Source organism: Prorops nasuta, unplaced genomic scaffold (genome assembly GCF_024137725.1).
Source record: "Prorops nasuta isolate Cenicafe-Biocafe unplaced genomic scaffold, Cenicafe_Pnas_1.2 PNAS00023, whole genome shotgun sequence".
NCBI classification, from domain to species: domain Eukaryota; kingdom Metazoa; phylum Arthropoda; class Insecta; order Hymenoptera; family Bethylidae; genus Prorops; species Prorops nasuta.
In genome coordinates, this window is record NW_027116820.1 from 3,840,071 (window position 1) to 3,861,745 (window position 21,675).

At 35.6% G+C, this 21,675-nt stretch overlaps 1 protein-coding gene across 1 annotated transcript; it reads left to right on the forward strand.

The window, feature by feature from the left end:
• The first annotated feature begins 12,303 nt into the window (after nucleotides 1-12,303).
• Nucleotides 12,304-12,972, forward strand: LOC136781626 (uncharacterized). The gene has a single exon (XM_066740520.1). The coding sequence runs from the start codon at nucleotides 12,394-12,396 to the stop codon at nucleotides 12,970-12,972; it is 579 nt and encodes a 192-aa protein (XP_066596617.1). The 5' UTR covers nucleotides 12,304-12,393.
• Nucleotides 12,973-21,675: the final 8,703 nt, after the last annotated feature.

The window sequence follows — 21,675 nt, forward strand, 5'->3', positions numbered from 1 at the left end:
GTCTATAAAATCTACGCATGCACGCATCGTATAAGATGAAATAATTTTCCCTTTCCCAGTAAATACAAATCTTTGAAATATGTTTTTATAAAAGTTTATTTTTTTTGTTATTTTTACAATTTTTGTAGTTTTTTTTTGTTTTTACAATTTTATTGTTTTTTTGTGTTTTTATTTTTTTTTTTCGACAACAGCAACCACTGTTGCAACCGCAATTTGCATTTACTGAACTCCATTGTAACAGTTCAATGCAAATTGCGGTTGCAGTGGATGCTGTTGTCGATTAGATATTTGTACAACTTGCGGCAGTTGCTGCATCATTTGCAGTTGTTGTTGCTGCGGTTGGCTTTGTTGTTGCTGCCATTGTTGATGCTGCGGTTGTTGCCGCGGTTGACGCCGCTGCCCCCTTCCTCTTCCTCTTTCTCCTTGCAGCTGCCTCTCCGCTGCTTTTTTCGCAGCACGCCGCCCCCTCTTCTCCCTCCGCTTTTGACGCAAATATTCGCGTATAATATCTTCCCGCGTCTGAAAACAATCAGAATTATTATTTATTTTAAAAACCATTTAAGTATTAAATATATAATATAATAATTTTACTTACTTCGGGGGCGGGTGCTGCCAGTGGGCCATTTTCCTCTACTTGCGCTTGGGGCGCGGGTGGCGCAGGAGGCGCTGGTGGCGCGGGTGGCGCTGGTGGCGTGGGTGGCGCGGGAGGCGCTGGTGGCGCGGGTGGAGCAGGTACCTCCTGCCGCGCCTGGGACGGCACTTGTTCCACCTGCGGTGGGGCACTCCCCCCAGCCGATCTCCGGCTACTTCGCCGAACGGCCCCCAATGCCGGATATTTTTCCTCGTATGACATCTGAAAAATATTATAAGTTTGTTAGTTAAAAAAAACGACAATAAAATAAGAAATTTTGTTATTTTTCAAATATGCCATATTTTGATTATTGTGAAAACTTCCAACACTATTATTCACACTCCATGTATCATTACGTGTCAATCCATGCAAAATCTATTCAAAAATATACGTAAATTGAAGTTAATTCTAATGCAATAGTCACTTACGTATAACATTCATTCTCTTGTAGTCGTATTTTTGTCATGTATTTGATTAAAATACGACTACAAGACGAGTAATTTGGTGCTGCATGCAACAGAAATGAACAAAACTAAATACTGAAAGTTTAGATGGCATATAGAAAATGATAATATTCATATATAATGTAATACTTACATTTGTTTCAGTTTGTTGCAGTCGGCTTTGTGTATCACTTTCGGCGACTCTTCATGCAGTGATGTTAGATCGAGGATACTGGGACCCCCCACTATCGTCCGTTCTCTAGTCAACACAGTGTGTTGGGTAGAGGACGGACGGATAGTGGGGGGTCCCAGCATCCTCGATCTGACATCACTGTGTTTATGTATGATCTTTCTTCTTCTCCCCGCCACATTCTATGCAATCATAAGGTCTGTTTTTGTTGCCAACACTTTTGACACTTTATGTACTTTTTACGGCTCCAACTTATACGAAGGATGAAGACAGAAATATGAAAAAGTGTAGAAAGTGTAGGTAACAAGAACAAACCTATAGACATAATAATACTAGCACGATGTATCAGCCAATCAGAAAGAATATGTCCCATCGATCTTTTGTCGCTTAGTTTAAAATTTTTATAAATTATTTTTCTCACAGAGAATACCGAAAATTACTGTTTTCGAACATCTCTAAACTTATTAATATTAAACTGGAGAGTTTTCCTTCATTTTTTTAATGAATTGAAAATGCTGTTCTAACATGAGCTTCAAGCTTGCAACATTTATTTTATTGTTACATATATAATTTGAGTTTCCTAAAATTATTCTTCTACCTGAAAGTCTTTGAAAATTATATCTTAGTACATAACAATTGCAATCTCATTTTCTTTACGGTAAAAAGTGTGTTCAATGCTGCATCTTCATGTATGTGATTTGACATATGTATGTGTTCAATTTGCGTGAAAACTGAAAGTGACGTATTCAGTGTGTGATCGAATGTCTTATAGTGAACGTAAGTGCTCCATAAAAAAATTTTAATTTGTGCTAATTCACCGACACTTCATCACACTCTTCAAAAAGGAGGAAGGAGATAAAATATAAGGTAAGGTTTTTCCGTATACCAGCAGAAATGCTTATTTTTAAATAATTAACTAATTTTCCATTTTATGAAAAATTGGTTAATTTGACTTCTGGTCATTGCAATATCCTATTTTCAGTTGTAATTAAGATGTTCTAATGACCAGATAAATCCTTCTACATTGTTATTACAATTTAATTTTTCTTTAATTAAATTTCAATGTAGCAGGTAATACTTATGTATGTAACCTGTAAAAATATGTATTTTTGTAAACCCCTTTTCCAAAGGTCTCCTTTAAAAAAAGTGATTCGCACAGTGCAAGTGGTTTACCATAATGTTTATCCTACAATTTTTGTGAATTGCCAAATTCCTGGAATACCATTTTAACAATTTGTGGCCAACCCGAAAGGCAATAAACAATTACTGCTATCAATAGGTGCTTCAAATAATTTTCTATTTATGGAAAATAATTGTACATAACTGTGATATTTGTAAGAAATCCCTCAGGCAGTGCAGGCACTAATAGGGAGACTTGAGCAGAATATAAGTGAAGTGGTACGTAAGACAATTTTTCATTCTACTAGTTTCTGTGCAGAAATTATAGCCTTCCAATACAGTTATAATTTGACTACACTTGAACACAAAAGGTAATAATGCAAGCTGGATAAGAAATAAAAAGAATGCAGTGTGTATTTTGTCTATAGATATTGAAAGTTGAATGCCTAGCAGCTTTTGTTTTATGTATTAAATATTATATATAATATGTTTTCTGACAACCGTTACACTCATTATACATTGTTCTCCAAGATTATTTATTATTAAATCAAAGATGCTTTTACAGTCTACCCATGCAACATGCATAATCAAAAATTCATTTTTACTATCTTTTAGTCAACTTGTGGCTGCAATGTTGTGGCTAATATCAGTGTCATCTAAAAATATGTCCTATTTATGGAAAATACTTGTACATAATTGTGAAGTTTGTAAGAAATCCCTTCGGCAGTACAGGTACTAATAGGGAGGCTTGAACAAAAGATAATTCAAGTGGTACGTAAGACAATTATGTAATAGATACATCTGTTATTTACTTCTTTATTCGAAGGTTTGGCATGTTGGAATATTATAAGATCAGATTATTCCAAAATGCCAAACCTTCGAATAAAGAAGTAAATTAACAGATGTATCTATTACATAATTGTCTTACGTACCACTTGAATTATCTTTTGTTCAAGCCTCCCTATTAGTACCTGTACTGCCGAAGGGATTTCTTACAAACTTCACAATTATGTACAAGTATTTTCCATAAATAGGACATATTTTTAGATGACACTGATATTAGCCACAACATTGCAGCCAAAAGTTGACTGAAAGACAGTAAAAATGAATTTTTGATTATGCATGCTGCATGGGTAGACTGTAAAAGCATTTTTGATTTAATAATAAATAATCTTGGAGAACAATGTATAATGAGTGTAACGGTTGTCAGAAAACATATTATATATAATATTTAATACGTAAAACAAAAGCTGCTAGGCATTCAACTTTCAATATCTATGGACAAAATACACACTGCATTCTTTTTATTTCTTATCCAGCTTGCATTATTACCTTTTGTGTTCAAGTGTAGTCAAATTATAACTGTATTGGAAGACTATAATTTCTGCACAGAAACTAGTAGAATGAAATTTTCATGTGTAAGACCAGCCCCTCACAAATGTAAAAAATTGATTAACTTTCTATCAATATTATGTAAATTCAAAGCTTTACAGCCTATTATACCCTCAAAATGTATATAATAGTTATCAAAAAGTTTATGTAAACTATACTGATGAAAACAATCTAACACAATTTGTTCTTATGCATGGCGAAAGAGCATACAGTAAATAAATTTAAGAAATTGGGAACATAATATCTAAGAAGTTGAGGCTCCTATTCTATTAATAGGTATATTTCCTAGTTTCTGTTAATAAAAACTAAATATAAATGGCACTAGTTTGCCAGAGAAAGAGCCATAATTCAAAGTTGATATCGAGGGTAACAGTTAAGAAAAAGGTCGAAAAAGGGATGAATTTCTAAGCCAATCCTTGAGAGCGAAGGCCTTGCAGGTGAGTTTGGATTAAAATTTGAAAATATAAATCAAATAGTTGATCAAAATTATTATAAAATCATGTAGATATTGTAAATATGAAAATAATTCAAGATTTCAATATTTTGTATGTAATAGAGCATACAGCGAATAAATTTAGGAAACTAAAAACTGTAGACCTAAAAAACTGAGACTTCCATTGCATTACTTGGTGTATTTTCCAGTAGCCAACTAGCCCATTAAATTCTGAATAAGACAGTATGCATTTCGTGAGGGTTCGCGACTCCCTTAATGCCCTTTTTTAACCAAGAACTAAACAGAATTCAGAATAGATGGATAAACTAACGTTTTCCATCTTTGAGCTGGATTTTTGAAATAGCATGATATTTTTTTAATTTTTTGCAATAGCACAGTCATCCAGCCCATTAAATTCTGAATAAGACAGTATGCATTTCGTGAGGGTTCGCGACTCCCTTAATGCCCTTTTTTAACCAAGAACTAAACAGAATTCAGAATAGATGGATAAACTAACGTTTTCCATTTTTTGGCTTGATTTTTGAAATAGCAAATTTTTTTAATTTTTTGCAATAGCACAGTCATTTAGCCCACTAAATTCTGAATAAGACAGTATGCATTTCGTGAGGGTTCGCGACTCCCTTAATGCCCTTTTTTAACCAAGAACTAAACAGAATTCAGAATAGATGGATAAACTAACGTTTTCCATTTTTTGGCTTGATTTTTGAAATAGCAAATTTTTTTAATTTTTTGCAATAGCACAGTCATCTAGCCCACTAAATTCTGAATAAGACAGTATGCATTTCGTGAGGGTTCGCGACTCCCTTAATGCCCTTTTTTAACCAAGAACTAAACAGAATTCAGAATAGATGGATAAACTAACGTTTTCCATCTTTGGGCTGGATTTTTGAAATAGCAAGAAATTTTTTTAATATTTTTCACATAAACAGTCTTCTAGCCCATTAAATTCTCAATTAAACAGAATGCATTTTACATCAAAAGATTTTAATCAATTTTATTAAATTTAAATAAGATTGTATTAAAAATTAATTATATTATTCACTTTGAAAGCATGATTTTTGAAATAAGGAAATATTGTAATTTCATGTTTCTAAATAATTTATTAATTTATATCATTTGTGTTAGTAAAATATAAAAGCTGCAATAATTGCATGAAAAGAAAATCATGGTAATTATCATGATAAAAATACATATAATATTGAAAGTGGCCACAATTTTTAATGAAAAGTATGAGAAAAATTAGAAATTGAAAAACGGATGAAAAAATTGTTTTGGCATTTATAAATCAATGCTAAAGACTTCCCTTACTATATTTAATATTTATCCAAACATCAATAAAAAATAAATTTAAAAATTCAGCCTAAAATTACCATAAATGTAAAGAACTATTACTATAAAGCAATTCATATCAAAGAATTTAGCAAATATATTTGGCTACACATCCTTCTAGGCAATTAAATATTTAATAAAAGAGTGATATTCTCATGAGAGAGCAAGGCCGCCATTTTTTTCATAAATAAAATAGGCCGAAATGCTTCAATGAATCAAAATTTTGTAACAAATTCGATAATATGAATAATTATATGAAGTGATTTTTTCAACAATATTTTAGATTAGAGACTTGTAAAAAATAATTGATTGCACTGATATTGGTGATTACTGGACAACTTATTTTCGCAGGTGCATTTCTGCATATATTCTTTATAAAAAGCATTTTCGTAGTTTAGCTCCGTCCCTAGCAATCATTATTTTCTTAATTTCATTGGGTAGAAGTATGTGTTGCCAAACAATTTTCAAAAATTTACTGGTAAAATTTACTGGTATCTTAAAATTGGTTTATAATAATAGTTGTTTGCTTTTCTCGGTTACGCAAGAATTAGCGTAATTTTCCAAAAACTCAGTATTATGAAAAGGCATTTCAGTATTGATAACTAAGGATAATGCATGGTTTCTAACCTTCAATATTTCATAACCTATAATACTCTACAATTGCATTGTTCATCGAAATTCAATTTAATGTGTAATTATTTTAGTAATATAAGCCGCATTACATGAACCATGTATCGTTAAGTTATATGTGCATGATAAAAAGATTGAAAATAAATTTGAATAAAGTTGATTATAATAATATTTGAAAAAATTACGTATCTACATATATATATACTAACTTTATATTGACAGTGATATTATTCAAAACTATCGGTCACGTTTGTTTCCGGCTTGTAATTATTGAATTTCTCAACATCTTAAGTTTTGCTCGTAATTTCAATATTTATATAATGTTATTACCTTTGTAAGCCATTTTGGAATTAAAAAATTGTTATATTTTTCTTCATTATTTTATGAAACAAACGTGTAACATTCCACTTTAAGATTATTACTTTCTATTAAATATTCCAATATATAACTTACTCAGGTGATAGCATTTTTATAATTTTAATTTTATTTCATGGAAATTGCTGTAACATGGTGTACCATTCCGATCAACAGATGGATTGTAAGTTTCAAGAAGAATGATGTCTGCATACTGCAATTTTGTAACCAAAACAGATGATTTTTTGCACTTTCGTAATCTGCACAGATAGAATAATTCGACTTCCCAATTTCTCCACACAAGAAACATTTCTCACTTCGCTTCCTCCCTCTTTCATGCTGTCAAGGAGGATGCACGCGTTACAAGAGACGCCATATTGATCAAAATGGAGGGAGAATACTTCACCAGTGTATAGCGTAAGAAGTAACAGATATGTAGTGGGGAATAGGTTGAAGATACATCTTGAGCGGGGCTTTTCAAGCGCGCGAACAAATGATTAACTTCATAAACCTCATTTTTCAAGCAATAAGCATTGGATATTATTCTAAATTCAACATCCAATCATCCTATAGAAATAAATTTTTTTAACATGTTTGGTTGGTAACATTGTGTGATATATTATGTTCAGTCATACACTAATAGGTATCTATTATGAAAATTAATACAAAATACGGAAGATTAACATAATGCAATTACCACTTTGCGTTTTACGTTAAACTGTAAAATTGTAAGATTCATGAGACCGTACAAATTTAAAAAAAATAGTTTCTTTTCAAATAAATAATATACATTGTTATTCAAAAAAAACTTTTTGATAAGTACCCAAAAATTTATGAAGACCATCTGATGGAATCAATTGTTTCATAACTTGGAGAATATACGTAACATTAGCAAATTGTTTAATAATTTACTCTCCATAATTAGCTTTTCTATTATATTAGATCGGTTTGTTCATAATGAATGGCCACCCTGTGTATAGGGAACGTGAAATTTGACAATTTATTTCATCATAAAAAATATGAATTACGATAACTTGTAAGGCGTGTATTTTAATTTCCATTTGAGTTATTAAAAATAATTTGCAAAGGCATACTAGAGGAAATTGTATGCCCCAGTTGCAATTTAATTATTTAAAAACAAAATTAATTCAAATAGAATTTTATTTGCATTGCATTTTCGCTTTAATTATTGTCTTTCGTGTTATTCTTTGTCTATCAACAAATATCCTATTCCGTAAAATTCTAAAAGGTCAATTCAATCATTAATAGAAAATTATAGTAGACATACTATGCCGATTCTAGCTCCCCCCACTCCTGTCCACTCGGCTGAGCCTGGTTGCGAGGTAGTGGGGGGAGCCAAGAAGTGCTAAGCGGTGGTGGTGGGGGAAATCGGAGGCTCCACGTGAGCTTGAAGCAAGTATAGGCGAGAGGGTTGCGGGGGTGCGGGAGGATACTTGCAGCATTTTGACGTCACACCCCCACTCGTCTGACGTCAGGTCCCAGTCGGTAAAAGCAATTTCCTAGATGGTAAAACAGATTCTCTTTGGGGTGATTTTTTCGCTCGCATAACCTTGAATCTTTGCAGCATGTTACTGACCCCGCTGAAGCCGCTTTACCCTAAATGTAGCTGAGTGTGTTACTTTTTTCCATAGCTCAGCAATTTTTAAACTAATATATAATAGCATGTGCAAATATTTGATTTATTCATTGTGTGCTTGGGGTGCAACTTACTGTCCAGTACTCTCTCGAGTATATAAATCGGTTGAGGGAGCAGGGACAACAGTTTAACACAATTTTTCCAAAAAAATCTTGAAGATTGAAAGGATGGCTCCAACATTTGTGGATTTTCAAGGTTTTCGATTGAAAGATAAATCATTCATAGTGAAAGAATTTGCAGTCTTACGTGATGGAAAAGTGTTTCACATTTTATTTTCACCACCGTTTCCATATACATGGTTAAATGAGGCGGAGATAAAGCAATCAAAGTAAGTATAATTGATTCTCCAAATGTATATCTTTTTAAATGATGAGTTTCTTGTTTTTCATTCCATCTAGCTGGTTATATTATAATCATCATGGTTTAAATTGGATGGATGGTTATTCGCCTTACTATAGATACAAAGAGGTTATAAGGAAATATGTGAGTTCAAATGAGGATGAAGAGATTTTCGTGAAGGGACTCGAAAAGAAGAATTGGCTTAGTAATATCTGCGATTTTGTTATAAGTGATATCGATGAATATGAGTGGGGTGATTTTAGACTGAAAGATAGTAATAGCAATACACACCTACCTACATGTCTAAACCATAATATTATGTGTGCGTTGAGGAATGTTTATTATATGAAATTTATGTATGAGAAAAAGAAGGAATAAATAAATCAGCTTGAAAATTCAATTTGCATTATTGTATCAAACTCCTGCAGTATTCTTATTGTTCTGATTCACGGCACGTGTTTAAAATGAAGAATCAGCATATTGGATATCTGATACCTGATTTTTTTCCATTTTCAAACGATTTTAACATTCACACATACACATAAATAGATGACTAAGTATATCAAATTTCATCTTCATACGAATTATAAAAAGATTCATCGCGGGTGAAAAGTTTCATTATAGTTTCACCCAGCGATTTATTGTTGGACACGAAGCAACTTATCAGAGATCTTCCAGTGATCATACATTTACAAAATGTATACCGAACTTCGAAAAAAGTTTAGCTCAATTAGAACAGAGGATGAATACTCTACATGGGTTCGCGAATGTCGTGATTATATTCAGGAATTAAGAAACATTGATCGAAATGCTTCAGTAGGTACGCGACAGAAACACTTTGCCGAGATCGCGAGCATTAAATGCCTCCTCCTCCGATCGGCAAAGGATAAGAGTTTCATTAAATTTGGTTCTGGCTCCAATGCAGCGGAAGGACTCATTTGGGACGAGCTTGAATCAGCGTTTAATAGCCGAATATGCAGTGGTATGGTGATAAACTCAAATTATATAGAACCACGTGATTTTCTGTTAAATGCACAAGAAATTGTACATACCCGTGTAAATAAAGTATTCTGTAGTGTAAATTGTGTTAAAATAAACTGTGTGTTAAATGGACAATTTATTAGTAAGGATATTAGTGATGATAAGAACATTAGTACAAAAAATTATGTTTTATATAAAACTGATAATTTTAGCGATTGGTATAGGCAAAATATTGTAGAGACAATATTGAATGACTTGAGCGAGTTTCAAGAACGCGATAGTGGATGGGCTTTGGAAAGAATATTGAACTTGATAGTCAATATAAATCATTATAATCCACTGCGTGCTGGATGTGGAGTCAAATTACCACCCAGTATAATACATAAAAGAGCTGTGATAAACATTGATAATGAGGATAGTGCATGTTTTGCATGGGCTGTGACGGTAGCGCTTTTTCCTGCAAAACCACCCGCCAAAACCTACCGCACATCCTCCTATCCGCATTATCGGTCTGTTTTAGACGTTGGAAGCTTAACCTTTCCAACCACTCTGAAACAGATCCCGAAATTTGAATCGGATAATGACATTTCAGTCAATGTGTTCACAATGGAGGAGGAGGAAAATGAAAGCAAAACTGAAATAAACATCACACCTCTTCAGCTAACGAAGAAGAAGCGATCGAGACATGTTAATCTCCTTCTTATCACAGATGACCAAGGAAATGCACACTTTCTATGTATACGAAATCTTTCTAGATTAATAAGCAACCAGACAAATAAAAGGGGACATACTATTCATATTTGTGAACGGTTTGTAATGGATGTACAAATATATGTATACATAAATATTATATTCATACTAAAATCATATTCATTTTTTTTGTTTAGCTGTCTACACTATTTTCATACGGCAGATAAACTTCAGGTTCATGAGAGGGATTGTGTGCAGCTTAATGACAATATCCGTGTCATACTGCCAAAGAATGCAGAAGACTGTTGGGTATCTTTTAAGAACCAGAAGAACAGTGAAAGAGTGCCGTTTGTCGTCTATGCAGACTTTGAATGTTTACTAGAGAAAATTGACAATAGTAGTAATAGTAGTAAAAATAGTTACGATTATCAGAAACATGTACCTTTTAGTGTAGGGTATTATTTAAAAAGTGCTCGCAATGCGTCACTCTCATGTTATAATTCACATCGAGATGCTAATTGCATCGAATGGTTCGTATGCGAGCTCGAGAGCATTGCACGCATCGTCAGCGAAAAATTGAAGACTGTAATACCGATGAATACTCTTAGTGATGTTGAAATTTCGCGGCACTACAGTGAACCTAATTGTCACATTTGTGGAAAACCGTTTCTTCCAAATCAAGTGCGTATTCGCGATCATGATCACCTAACTGGTAGATATAGAGGACCGGCTCATAATAATTGCAACTTAAACTTTAAAGACTCGCATGTTATTCCCGTAATATTCCATAATTTATCCGGCTATGATTCACATTTTATTTTCGAGGCGATCGTGAATACGCTTGAGGGATCGGTAAATTTGCTGCCTGTAAATAAGGAAAAATACACTTCATTTAGTAAATATCTGCGAAAGTATAATATACAGCTAAGATTCATCGATTCGTTCAAATTTATGGCATCCAGTTTGGATAAATTGAGTTCATATCTGAATAGATCTCAGCTGAAAAATTTAGAGTCACAATTTTCGGAATTAAGTATTGAACAGTTCAGCCTGCTTACGAGAAAAGGTATTTTTCCTTACGATTATGTGGATAACATTACTCGCTTGGAAGAAACGGTTTTACCTGCACGAGAGTTGTTCTACAATAGACTGTCCGATAGCGATATCACGGAAGAAGCATATAATTATGCCAAAGAGGTATGGACCAAATTCTCTGTGACAACACTCGGGGAGTACAGCGATCTTTATTTAAAGACCGATGTCCTATTGTTGGCCGATGTTTTCGAGAGTTTTCGCGATAGCTGCATGAAAAATTATAGTTTAGATCCTGCTCACTATTATACGCTTCCAGGCTTCACTTGGGACGCGATGCTCAAGCATTCGGGAATCCGTCTGGAACTCTTCACCGATGTGGACATGTTGCTTTTTATTGAACGCGGTATACGCGGTGGTTTGAGCCAGTGCTCCCACCGCTATGAGAGGGCCAACAATCGGTACATGCGAATCTACGATCCGGCGGAACCGTCGAAATACTTTATGTATTACGACGTTAATAATCTATATGGATGGGCAATGTGTCAACCGTTGCCTACCCACGGTTTCCAATGGATCGATGACGCTGCCAATCTCGACATCCTTAATGTGTCCGAGGATTCGTCCGAAGGCTATATTTTGGAGGTGGACTTGGAATATCCACGCGAGCTTCACGACAAATACTCCGATCTACCATTCTGCCCGGTGCGTGAGAAGCCGCCAGGTTCACACCAGGAGAAACTGCTCGCAACCGTCGACGATAAGACGCGTTATGTGATACACTACCGTGCTCTACAGCAGTGTATACGTAACGGTATCGTCTTAAAACGCATTTATCGCGGTTTAAAGTTCCGGCAGTCCACCTGGCTAAAGGCGTATATCGAATTAAATACACGCTTGCGGACAGCCTCGACAAACGATTTCGAGAAGAATCTCTTCAAGCTAATGAACAATGCAGTATTTGGTAAGACTATGGAAAATGTTAGGAATAAAGTTGACGTGAGGCTCGTAACCAAGTGGGAGGGAAGATACGGGGCGGAAGCGTTGATTTCCAAACCGAATTTTCACAGTCGTGCGATATTTAAAGAGAATTTGGTCGCTATTCAATTGTCGAAATTATCCGCGAAGTTTGATAAGCCCGTGTACGTAGGCATGAGCATTTTAGATATTTCAAAGACCTGTCTGTATGAATTCCATTACGATTATATGCTTCCTACATTCGGCAGTAAATGTAAAGCGATGTATACCGACACGGACAGTCTAGTGTACAGTATCGAGTGTGACGATGTTTACTCGGTCATGAAACGTGATCTGGTCAAATTCGACACCAGCGATTACCCTCCTGATAATCGGTACGGCTTACCTCGAGTCAATAAAAAAGTGCCTGGGCTAATGAAGGATGAGAACAATGGAAAGATCATGACCGAGTTCGTTGGACTGAGAGCGAAAATGTATACCTTTAAGGTGCAGGACTGTACGAAAATTACCAAAAAGGCTAAGGGGGTCAAAGGTTATGTTATCGATAGAAACATAACTTTTGACGACTACAAGGATTGTTTGGATAATTTCACCGTACAGTCCCGTAACCAAAATTTAATTCGTTCGAAATTGCACAAGGTGTTTTCCACTACTCAGCGAAAAATTGCTCTCAGTCCGTATGACGATAAACGTCACATAACACCCGGTTCTGTAGCGACTCTACCTTGGGGACATTATAGGTTAAAAGAGTAGATTTTAATAGCTGTATTTATTGTATTATATTATATTACATAAATTATTATTATTATTATTATTACAAAACATTATTCTTATTTATCCACGAATTATGCGTTTTATCCATTCCTAACCATTTTACAAATACCTTATTCCCTTTCTTACGCAATATCTTCTCTACCAAGTATACATCAGGATTAGCTGTTTTTAAAAGTTCATATTCATAAAATCCACCATGTATGTCTGTACCACGAGAATCTCTAAGTAGATACATGGCAGGATTTGTCCTTTGCACTTTTGTAATTTGAAATATTTCAGTAGTCCAGTTCGGTGTGTAACCTTTAGCAAACGCATTTTTGTATTTACTGATTCGCACGAAATCACCAGCCTTGAACTTGGTACGTCCAACGATCTTAATGTTGCTATATACAGTAGCAAGCAGATGCTCAGCATGCTCAGGTTTCACGTCAACGGGTCGCATTCCTATAGTACGATGTCTTCGCGCGTTATAATCATCTACCAGCTGTTGCAGTATATTTCGCCATTTGTAACTACCGTCCAGTGTAAAACGTTTCCACATTTCGGTTTTTAAGGTTCGATTCCAACGTTCGACTATTGACGCTTTTAACGTGCTGTACGTGGAGTAATGATTTATTCCACGTTTTTTCATGAGCAGTTGAAACTCGTTGTTGTAAAATTCTTTACCATTATCAGTTTGCAAATTTTTGGGACATCTTCCACTCTTTAAAATTTTTCCCATAGCTGTGGTCACTTCCTTACCACTTTTTGTCTTAAGCGCTACTGCCCAACCATACTTCGATAAGGTATCAATCACTGTCAGAATATAGTGATGACCAGTATCACATAATAACGCATATCAACAAGGTCAGCCTGCCAGAGATCATCGAAACCACGTATTATGACTTTTCGTCGTGGAAAATTTCTTCTCGCAGGGACATGTAACTCTTGCACCAGTTGTTTCTTTTCTTCACTCACGATTTTCCCTGATTCGCTTTTTACAACCTTTCCCCCAGGCACATATAATTTCTGTTTCTTTTTTTCACTCATGATTCTTTTTCTTTCGAAAGCAATCGATTATCATGAGTATGAAATATATGATGCATCCTAAACATTCACTTTTTGGATCCATCATTAATCTTGCTGTTTGTTTGCAAAAGTTTTGCCTCAATCTCCTGTATTTTTTTATTTATTCTTTCTTCAATTTTCTCCTCCAATTTAGCTAAACTGTGTTGCAAGAACTTTATATTCACAGCACATGTATTATTATCAGAATCAATAGTCAAATTTACTATTTTTTTATTATTCAAATCCAGTGCTCTTTTAGTCACATTTAATGTACCAATATTAAATTCTTTCCTTACGTTAAAACCACTACCAAATTTGTTAATTGACATATTGACGTGTGGTACGCAACTGAAGAAAATGTTTATAAACTGTACCCTTTTATAGAATAAGATCCTCTTCACGCAACTCTTCTATTATTGACTGTATTTCATTATGGTGGTTTGTATGACCTGCGGTGGTTGATGCAATTAAAAGTCGCAATCGATCAACTAATTCATTAGGATCGTTCCAATGTATATAGTTTACAGACTCATCAGTAACACGCATAAATCCACTACCAGCTATCACTCGTTGTGATGGTACTTTATTGTAAATTAGTGGTTGAATAATTTTCTTATACTTTGGACCCTTATTCCCTTGAACCTGTTGGTAACTATCATTTGCTCTTTTATATGATTTAGTTTGTTCAAGGATTTGCTTATATATGATCTTGTCATCAATGGTGTAGAGCTTTCTATCAGGTTCTTTCATGAAGATTAATTCAAAAAGCCCTCTCGTACCAATATAGCGCTTTTTATCAATTAAAATATCACCTTCATGACTAATATCAAATGTACATCTTCCCATCACATATTGGTTCCTTTCATCTAATGTAACTCCGAAACCGTGATCGATTTCATCTTTATTACCGAAAAGGAGCAAATGCATATAATGACGTGCAATAGGTGGAAATGATCTCCAATCTATGGAATGATTTATTTGTTTTTTGAGCAATCCTAAGGTTTCCTGTCTTGATGTTGAATGTGATGATGATGTAGACTCTTGTCCTGGCTCTGAATGTAATGATGCAGATTCTTGTCCAGGCTCTGAATGTAATGATGTAGATTCTGGCATTGATTTCATTGGTAATATTGATTTATCAAAAGTAGATTTTTCATCATTATCATCATAGATCATCAATGATTTATTTGTAAGAGTACCGTCATTGTTATGCAATTTCTTTTTTTTCTTGATAATATACTCATTGGGGGTTGAAGTATGATAACGTTTCCGCTTCTTGTCATGATTTAGATTAATGTTTAAGTCATAAGATTCTTCATTGCTATTATCTGTTTGCATAACTAGTTTTTTCAGTGGATCAACTATTGGTTTAAAAGTTTCATTCAATTTACTTTCCACCATTGATCTTTCCGATTTCAGTGCGCGATGTTTTTCACGAATCACCTCACTCGTTTCAGCAATCTTCTTAAGTAGTGACTTTTCATCCATTTTTTTTTGTAAACTTTTAATTGTTTAAGCAGTTAATGTGCTAGTTCAATCGATCTTTAAAGCTGTTCAATCAACTAGTTTAGCAGTTCGACCGACAGGTTCAGCGGTTCAACCGACCTGTTTAGCGGTTCGATTGACCGGTTTAGCTGTTCGACCGACCGATTCAACGGTTCACCTGACCGGTTTACCGGTTCAACCGATCTGTTTAGCGGTTCAACTGACCTGTTTAGCGGTTCAACCGACCTGTTTAGCGGTCCAATCGAGCTGTTCAGCGGTTCGATTGACCGGTTTAGCGGTTCGACCGACCGGTTCAACGGTTCACCTGCCGGTTTAGCGGTTCAACCGACCTGTTTAGCGGTTCAATTGAGCTGTTCAGCGGTTCAACCGACCTGTTTAGCGGTTCAATCGAGCTGTTCAGCGGTTCGATTGACCGGTTTAGCGGTTCGACCGACCGGTTCAGCGGTTCAATCGAGCTGTTTAGCGGTTCAACCGACCTGTTTAGCGGTTCAATCGAGCTGTTTAGCGGTTCAACCGACCTGTTTAGCGGTTCAATCGAGCTGTTCAGCGGTTCAACCGACCTGTTTAGCGGTTCAATCAATCGGTTTAGCGGTTAACCGACCTCTTTAACGATTCGACTGACCGGTTTACCGATCCAAGTGACCCGTTTATCTGTATAACTGGTTTGCTTAATAATGTAACCGGTCCGTTTTGTGTAATTAAAAGCTTTACACTGTTCAATGCACTACATTAAACTAACACTTTCCAGCACTGATATGATGCTTTATGCTACTCGATGGTTGCATACTGATTGAATCCCTTCCGATATCGACCATTTTGCATACCACTGTCCTTATCAATTACTAAAAATCCATAATCTTCCTGCCAACACTTTGAACACAATTCGCAAAATTTTTCAAATGTCATATCAGTGTTTACATGATCTTTGTAAACATGCTTCAAGTTAGTCCCATCCTGCTTAAAAATGATTATCATATTTGCATTGTCACGAATCAGATGTTTTGGGATCTTGGCATAGGTCTGACAAAGATAGAAGCAATCGATGCTCGAGTGCCGACCCATTGAAAAGTAGTCTCTGATATTGTCCTGCTTATCGCTTGCCACATCATCAAATATAAAGATTGAATTTGGTAATGCATCTGTCACATTTATAACCTCACTATTATTTGAAAATTGATGATAACCAATTTCCTCCATATCTGTCAATAGCTATTCCAAGTAACGGTACTTCGGTTGCTGTAACGATTTCGAGTAAACGTACAGGTTGTCAAATCTTACACCGTGAGGACTCTCAATAAGACTTAGCAATACGTTTGTTTTCCCACAATTTGAGGGTCCGCAAACTATACAGCTTATAGTTGACGGTAGCAAAGTTCCATGACGTTTCATATCACTAACGGTGGCAGTGTGATAATCGGTATTAGAGATATTGATACTTAATGGCTGCTTTACGAAATGCATTCTCGAACGACTGTGAGGTTAAATCTTAATTGCACGAGCTATTTATAGGCATGAAATCAGAGAATTGAATCAGTTTTCATTATGCCTGCATTTGTGTTGGATGTTACAAGTTTGGAGGAGTTAAGCAGTGATCAATTGGAATACGTACCGAAAATTGTACTTTTAAAGTACTTTTCACACAGTATTGACAGATATTGGAATAAATTACCCAAGCATATTCGTGCAGATCCTGAGGTTCAAAAATATCGCTATTGTTTACAACATTTCAATCTACCTAATACTACTCATGCGGATGGACTACCACCGTTGATAAAAGATTGTTATACATGTCGTGCGTTGGATGTGGATCATTTCTCAATAAAACAATAAACAAACTACCGATTGAGCTTCATTTACCGGGATACAATTACTGTGGACCAGGAACTCGACTTCAAGAACGATTAGCACGCGGTGATCGAGGTGTGAACCAGCTGGACGAAGCCTGTCTGGAACACGATATCGCATATTCGCAATACAAAGACCTATCGCAGCGTCATCAAGCTAATAAAGTGCTCGCAAAACGTGCACGTAGACGTATCACAGCTGGTGACGCAACCTTGGGTGAGCGTGCTGCAGCAACAGCTGTCTGGGCGTCTATGAACGCAAAGCGTAAACTTGGTTTAGGATTACAAACAGATATGGTGAGGAAAGCAGCAGTGAGAAAAACTGGAAATAGTGCTGTAAAAAAACGTAAAATTCGAGTGCCTAAAAAACGGGGCGGCTTGTTGCCTCTGCTCCCACTGCTAGGTGCGGTGGGAGCACTAGCAGGTGGAGCATCAGGTATAGCGAAAGCTGTAAACGATGCCAAAGCTGCGAAAAAACAGTTGGAAGAAATGCAGCGTCACAATCGTATGATAGAAGCAACTGCAAGAGACGGACGGGGGCTGTATCTCGCACCGTACAAACGAAGCGGAGGAGGCGTAGCAAAAAAATCAATGTCAAAGAAGCGAACAAAAAAGTAACTGTACACGGTCTACCAAGATCTGGTGCTACAAGTAATATTCAATTATCTCACGTATGTCGTGATATACCAAATTTCCGTGGAGTCTTTATGCGTACAAGTCTACCACGAAACGGTCCATGGTCTAATGAATGTGCAATCGTTAACCTTGACGATTCTAATGGTCCAGGCACTCACTGGGTTGCCTACGTTAAATGCAATAATCTTGTAAAGTATTTCGATTCTTTCGGTAATCTGAAACCACCGACTGAACTTGTTCAGTACTTCGGTCCGCTTAGTACAATTTATTACAATCACGACCAATATCAGTCGTATGATACGAGCATTTGTGGTCAGTTGTGTGTTAAATTTCTAAGAGAACAGACAAAATGTCTTTAACATTTACGCTATCAGGACACGGTCATGTGTTGGAATCAAATTTTTTCCCTCCGATCAATCTAGACGACGGTCACTATGAACTGGGGCTCGTAGATTTTCAAAGTTTCTACTCGATCGCCAATGTAGATGAGACGAATAATAATTTTTACTTTGGTAAAAATAAACTAATAACCATACCTACAGGCTGTTATGAGTTGAGTGCGATAAATGAATACTTGCGTATGCGGTCGGAGTTACCTTATGATGATAATGTTATTATTCTGCGTGCCAATAATAACACACTGAAAAGTGAAATAATGTGCAAATATTCTATTGATTTTACAAAAATTAATAATATTGGTTCTCTGCTAGGATTTTCGTCAGACCGCGTAATCCTACCAAACACTTGGGCTGAATCGGAGGAACCTGTGAACATTTTAAAAGTAAATATTCTACGTATCGAATGTAATATTACCGCTGGTGCATATACGAACGGTAGACCACGACATGTCATCCACGAATTTTTCCCAAGCGTTCCACCAGGCTATAAAATCTCGGAAACACCGAAGAACGTCATTTACTTGCCAGTCATTGCAAGGGTAATCGATCGTCTCACATTACGTATTCTCGATCAAGACAATCGTCCTGTAAATTTTGGAAAGGAGGAAATCACCATACGATTACACATTAGAAGATGTTGATTTATAAGAATACCGACGATTATAAACCAACATTACTCGATGAACCAATCAGTCAATTAGCTGCAACAGAGCTGAATACATCAGTTCAGAGTGAAATAGGGAAAAACGTGATCGGTGACAAAAAAGTTTTGACAAGAAAAAATATAAATTTTTTACACTCATTGGGTCTGACTGTGAAGAAAAGAAATCATGGATCCATTGAACGTTACCGCACAGCCTGCGTACGACAACCGCATCACTAAATTGGAAATACATGCTTACAATCCGTATGCGAATGCATCATTGGGAAATAGCGATGAAATTCGTATCCCAATACAACAGCAAGATTTGATTCTTTTGCCCAGTGGTAGTTACCTCTACATAGAGGGGAAGCTGATTGAAGGTACTCGTGCTGCTACTACACCTTTGACGGATAAAGTTATGCTCGACGCTAATTCCATGGCATTTCTGTTCGATGAAATTCGTTATGAATTGAACGGTATTGAGATTGATCGGTGCAAAAACGTTGGTATCACTACCAGTATGAAGAATCTCGTATCTTTAAGCAGTGAAGAGAGTATGAGTCTACGTCATTCTGGCTGGTTCGTTGCCACTCAAGAGCGTGAAAATGTTGCTGACACATTCAGCTTTTGCGTTCCCCTGCATATGCTGTTGGGATTCTGCGAAGATTACAAACGTGTCGTTATCAATGCACGCCATGAGCTCGTTCTGATACTAGCGCGTAATGATATAAATTCAATATTTTCTTCGAATCAGTTTACCGATTCTGGGATTGAACTGCATCGAGTGCAATGGAGAATGCCTCACGTAACTTTAAATGAATTTACCAAACTACAATTTCTACGCATTATCGAGCAGAATAAAAATCTCACCATGGCTTTTCGTTCCTGGGAGCTCTACGAATATCCCTTTTTACCTCAAACACAGCGACATACATGGGCTGTTAAAGCAGCTACACAATTGGAGAAGCCTCGGTACGTGACACTGGCGTTTAGAAAAAATAAGAAGAACGATCAATATTCGAATGTACTTAAATTTAGCGATTGCGATGTACGTGATGTTAAAGTCTATTTAAATTCTGAATTTTATCCGTACGATCGTCTCGATACTGATTTCACGAAATCTCGCTACTCCGTACTCTATGATATGTATGTAAAGTTTTTCCACTCATATTATGCTGGAGAAAAACTGTCGAAACCAATGCTCGATTACCTAAACTTCTTGCAATACGGTCCGCTCTTTGTAATTGATTGTTCGCATCAAAACGAGTCAGTGAAAACCGGCACGGTCGATGTTAAGATTGAAATCGAGTGTTGGAAAAATATTCCGAGTAATACTACAGCCTATTGTTTAATTATACATGATAAAATTGTAGACTATAATCCGCTTACGAATATTGTTAGAAATGTAAGTTAGATATGTAAGGTTAGAAAAAAAATAAAGCACTTTTTAATAAATATATATAAAGCATTTTATTCACTCATTTATTATGCAAAACACTTATTGTTTAATCTTAAATTCTAAATTATTATAATTCCCGCCTAAGTATTTCATGATTAAAATATTTTGTGATGCTGCATTTATCAGCTCCGTAAACTGATCCTGCGATTCGAGTAAGGCAACCATCCGGGCAGGGAGATAAAACCAATCCTCCGTTGATAGTTTCGCTATTATCCTCATTCCATATTTAGTCTTTATTTTCATCATTTCAATTATTTCATATTCTTTATTTTCCTCGAGACTGTTTAATTTAACAAATGTCTTCTCAGGGATGAAAGCGAATGCATTAACTCCAGTTAAAAATGCCATTTTATCTAGACCCTGTATTGCAGAAAACTATTATTATTATTATTATTGAAAATTAAAACAATATTTGAATAATATATTCCTACCTTTCTTTATCAGTTGAGACTGAGGTATAAACTGATCTGAGTATTCTTACTGGTTGTGGTTGATGCACTAACTAAAGTACTGATTTGAAGATTCTTGCTGGTTGTGTGGTCGATGCACTAACTAAAGTTTGAACAGATTCAAGCTGGTTCACTATTGTTCGAATCCATTTATATAGAAAAAAATGTTGTTGGAAGGGGTAAAATTCATTGGTGGAAGGGGTAAATAATTTTTTGTTGAAAACGTGTAAGATGATATACTGCTGATTAATCAAATTATGACTCTATTAAAAGAATATGCATGAATCATTCAAGGACATATTGATGATCTTCAATGTGTTAGCGATCAACATATCTGTAAAGATCTATCATCTGGATAAAATATATATTATTATTTTTTAAAAAAATATGATCTTGCTGAAGATCTCAATTTCACCCCCATACGTAGACATATCGTTATACGGTAAGGTCCAGTGTGGAGCGTATACGTCAAAGATATTTGTATATCTAAAGCAGGCTTCTCTTTCGCTGAAATTTGATGCATCAAAAGTATTTGAACATCCAAAACATACATCGTTCATACAAACCTTTCTAATATGTATCTTATTTAAGAATTAAACGACATAGGCTTATTAATAAAATTTCTTGACAAATTTTTTCTTCTCGTGCTGAAATTAATACCACAAAGATATTTGTATATCTGAAGCATGCTTCTCTCTTG